Source organism: Bidens hawaiensis, unplaced genomic scaffold (genome assembly GCF_021521415.1).
Source record: "Bidens hawaiensis isolate Kalapana, Puna unplaced genomic scaffold, B.hawaiensis_p1.1 tig00034991_1, whole genome shotgun sequence".
Taxonomy (NCBI): domain Eukaryota; kingdom Viridiplantae; phylum Streptophyta; class Magnoliopsida; order Asterales; family Asteraceae; genus Bidens; species Bidens hawaiensis.
In genome coordinates, this window is record NW_027496062.1 from 32,651 (window position 1) to 36,365 (window position 3,715).

General features: G+C 34.5%; 1 protein-coding gene across 1 annotated transcript; it reads left to right on the forward strand.

Annotated features, from left to right (window-relative positions):
- The first annotated feature begins 244 nt into the window (after nucleotides 1-244).
- LOC143586797 (putative protein phosphatase 2C 75) lies at nucleotides 245-2,976 on the forward strand. Its single transcript, XM_077068268.1, has 4 exons — nucleotides 245-589; nucleotides 1,300-1,635; nucleotides 2,435-2,543; nucleotides 2,654-2,976. The coding sequence occupies exons 1-4, from the start codon at nucleotides 245-247 to the stop codon at nucleotides 2,965-2,967; spliced, it is 1,104 nt and encodes a 367-aa protein (XP_076924383.1). The 3' UTR covers nucleotides 2,968-2,976.
- The last annotated feature ends 739 nt before the right edge of the window (nucleotides 2,977-3,715 follow it).

A 3,715-nucleotide genomic window follows, 5' to 3' on the forward strand; every position in this document is an offset into this window, starting at 1 on the left:
CCTGTAGTCCTTAACACTAATATTAATATTCTTCAAATGTAAGAAACCATGCTTTCATTTCATATATGTTATGTTCTTCTAGTCACCAATTATTATTATTATTATTATTATTATTATTATTATTATTATTATTATTATTATTATTATTATGACACTTTATCAAATATGATACTTTAACAAATATGACACTTTGTATACTTTGTACAAAGTCATGTTTTGTTATATGTTTTATTGGTGAGTATCAATGACGTGGGTGCACCGAAGTCGAAGGAGTCTCATGCCGACACACGAGGGTTCGGGTTCGACGATTAAGCGACGCGAGCATCGACGAAGGAGGATCGAGATGAGGAGGAGGCTAGCGAGTTCGGTTTCGCCCAATTCGCAAAAGCTAGCGACTGCGGATGCACTTCAAGACGAAATATCCGAAAAATTGCCCATGGCGCCGGTTTATGGGTCGATGTCGGTGGTCGGTCGGGCGCGGGAAATGGAAGATGAGATAATGATTAAGATGAACTTTTGTCGGCCGGAGATTAACAGATACCAACCGGTGCATTTCTTTGGTGTATTTGACGGCCATGGCGGACATCATGTAAAATTTGTAATTTGCTACAAATGTTTTTTACAATCTTCCCGCAACTCAAAATTGCGACAAATCATGAATTTTTTACAACAAAAATTTGTGGGAAAATTGTGGATACAAATTTTGGCGACAAATTTCTGACAAATATTCAATTTTCCGGCAACTCAAAATTTGTGACAAATCACATAACCTTTGACAACAAATATTTGTGGGAAAATTGTGGGACAAATGTTTGCGACAAATTTCCCACAAATATACAATTTTATCGCAACTCAAAATTTGCTAAACAAATGTTATTACACAAAAATAACTTTTTTTTTTCACACAAATAACATTTGGTAAAATTGCGGCCACAAAATGTTACATCTTGTCACAAATATCGCTATTTTTGCTACAAACGTTTTCTACAATTTTCCTGTAACTCAAAATTTGCGAAGAATCTCTCACAAATTTTCGACGAAAAAACATTTGTTTATATGAATAACATTTGTGGTAAAATTGTCGCAACAAAATGTATATTTGTCACAAATATCGCTATCTTTGCTACAAACGTTTTCTACAATTTTTCCGTCACTCAAAATTTGTGAATAATATCTCACAAATTTTCTACGACAAACTTTTTTCTCACATGAATATATATATTTGCTACAAATTTAAAACTTTTTTATAAATTTTTTTACCTAAGGGCAAAAAAGTAATTTCAACATGCAATACTACAGGTGTCAGCATTGTGTAAAGACAACATGCATGTTATTATGTCGGAGGAGTTGACGCGCGTGAAATCCACCTCCGGCGTTGAACCGGAGGCGTTATGGAAGACGGCGATCGACCGGAGTTTCGAACGAATGGATGCGATGGCATTGACTTTATGTCAATGCAACGGGTTAGAGAATAATCTTGATGTTTGTCGACACCATCCGAGGTTGTCGGTAGTTGGGTCGACGGCCGTGGTGGTGTTGTTGACTCAAGAGTATATTGTAGCCGCAAACTGCGGTGACTCACGCGCGGTGCTTGGTCGGAACGGGAAGGCGGTCCCACTGTCTGTTGACCATAAGGTAAGTAATTAAACATAAGTCGTTTGTTTCAGTGTCACACAGGTGGAATATTCATGTGTAAGCATATACTTTGCATGGGATCCACGTGTATATTCTAGAACCTAGATTCATAGGTTTCAATGAGAGTTTAAAATTTTATAACTCTTTATTAAAGTAATGTAATGCATTCGGGTCGGGTTCGGGTGAAACTGGTTTTGTATATATCGATATTTTGTTAAGCCCGGCAATATGCTCAGATCGGGTATCGGGTCAAACTGAATTATGTTAACGAGTAACAAACAACATTTGTCATCGTCATGGTGATGCATGCATGCATGTCTAGCAATTTTATATAAATTTTGTACCGACCAACACAATCGGTACCAATACCGGTATATTTTTCCATGTTTTCGATATTGGTTTAGGTATCTTTTGATATTTTCCATGGTATTGATATTGACCAGTATATTGAATTGATAAATTTGGTATGGCATTCGGTTTGTACCTTTTTTCAGTATCGGTATTTTCTAATACGCTACTGGTTCAGTATGTATCTCATCCCTTAAATTAGTTTTTTTTTATAAAAAGTCTTGGATTTATTTTTTCTTTTATTATATATAAAATTTTACATTTTATAAAAATAGTTGGTCTTGACTCATATATTTTTATGCTTAAATGAGCTTTAAGTTGACTATTGTATATTTGTGTCACCCAAATAAACTCACATTGCACACTTTAGTTCTCATATAAAACCAGCATTTAAAAAAAATGTCATAATTGATCACCATAGATACAGTAATTATTTCACATTTGTTTGCAGCCTGATCGGGCTGATGAACGAGCAAGAATCGAAGCTCTAGGAGGACGGGTTACATTTGCAGCGAATGTAGCGCGAGTTGATGGTGTTCTAGCAATGTCACGAGCCATAGGTCATATTAATTAATATGTTTTGCTCATATTAATTAACATGTTTTGCTTCAACATACTTTAATTATTATGCTTGCATGATTGTTGATCGTACCGTTTCATGTTCAAACAGGTGACAGATTTCTTAAGCGAGTCGTAACATCCGTTCCCGAGTTCGTGTTCATGAAAAGAGATTCAGAAGATATAAGTTTGGTATTAGCAAGTGATGGATTATGGGACGTGGTGTCAAGTGAATTGTGTTGTGAGTTGGTTCATAAATGCCAACAAGAAGATTTGAAGGGTAACTTAGGGTTGGTGGCTCAAATGGCGGTGCATGGTGGCGGTTCGCTCTACACAATGGCAGCCGCGGCTTTACTGGTGCGCCTTGCGATGGGACGACGAAGCACCGATAATATCAGTGTCATTGTGGTTGATTTGAGAGGGTGATTTGTGTATGTGATGAGTGTCATTGAGGTTGATTTGAGAGGGTGATTTGTTATGTGATGGTAGGTACTATGTTTTCATTTTTATTTTTATTTTCTCAGTTTTCTTATGTACATTGCATGTTTGTGTGTGTTGATTTTCTTAGTTTTCTTGTGTGTACATTTATGGTACTAGTTTTTATGTTTGGAAATCAAAGAGAGATTTGGGGTAACAAGTAGTATGAATCAAATCTGTTTGCAATAACTTTCGTTACCATTATCCATTGAACTAGTTATAATACAATATTGAATTATTGTGTTACCTATCATTTCAATACAGTTATATCATTTAAACTAGTATTAGACATGCGTGTCTTAATATCTAACCTTCATTAGCAAATTCATTTTATATGGCTTGCCTGATCAAACTAAAGGTTAGTGGTTGTGAAAAGAATAAGCGGGAAAATAAAATGTTAAGAAAAAAAATATATGGTGTTTCTAAAAGTACATTTTCACTAAATGTAACCCATTATTAAGATGGATTAATCACAAAGTTTCATATTTTTTATAAAAATATGGTGTTTTAAAAAGTATCTTTTCACTAAATGAAACTTTTGTTTATATTCAAGAGAAGATAATGTTGTAGTTTGTTTTATAATAATCATTTAGCGACACTAAATGAAACTTTTGTTTATATTCAAGAGAAGATAATGTTGTAGTTTGTTTTATAATAATCATTTAGCGAAAAGGTACTTTTTAAACACCATATTTTT

Bases quoted from the DNA above. Each gene is read 5' to 3' on its own strand.
- LOC143586797 (XM_077068268.1), top strand. From the start codon at position 245: ATGACGTGGGTGCACCGAAGTCGAAGGAGTCTCATGCCGACACACGAG. The intron at 1,636-2,434 runs GTAAGTAATTAA...ATTTGTTTGCAG, and splicing joins CACTGTCTGTTGACCATAAG to CCTGATCGGGCTGATGAACG. The intron at 2,544-2,653 runs GTCATATTAATT...ATGTTCAAACAG, and splicing joins AGCAATGTCACGAGCCATAG to GTGACAGATTTCTTAAGCGA.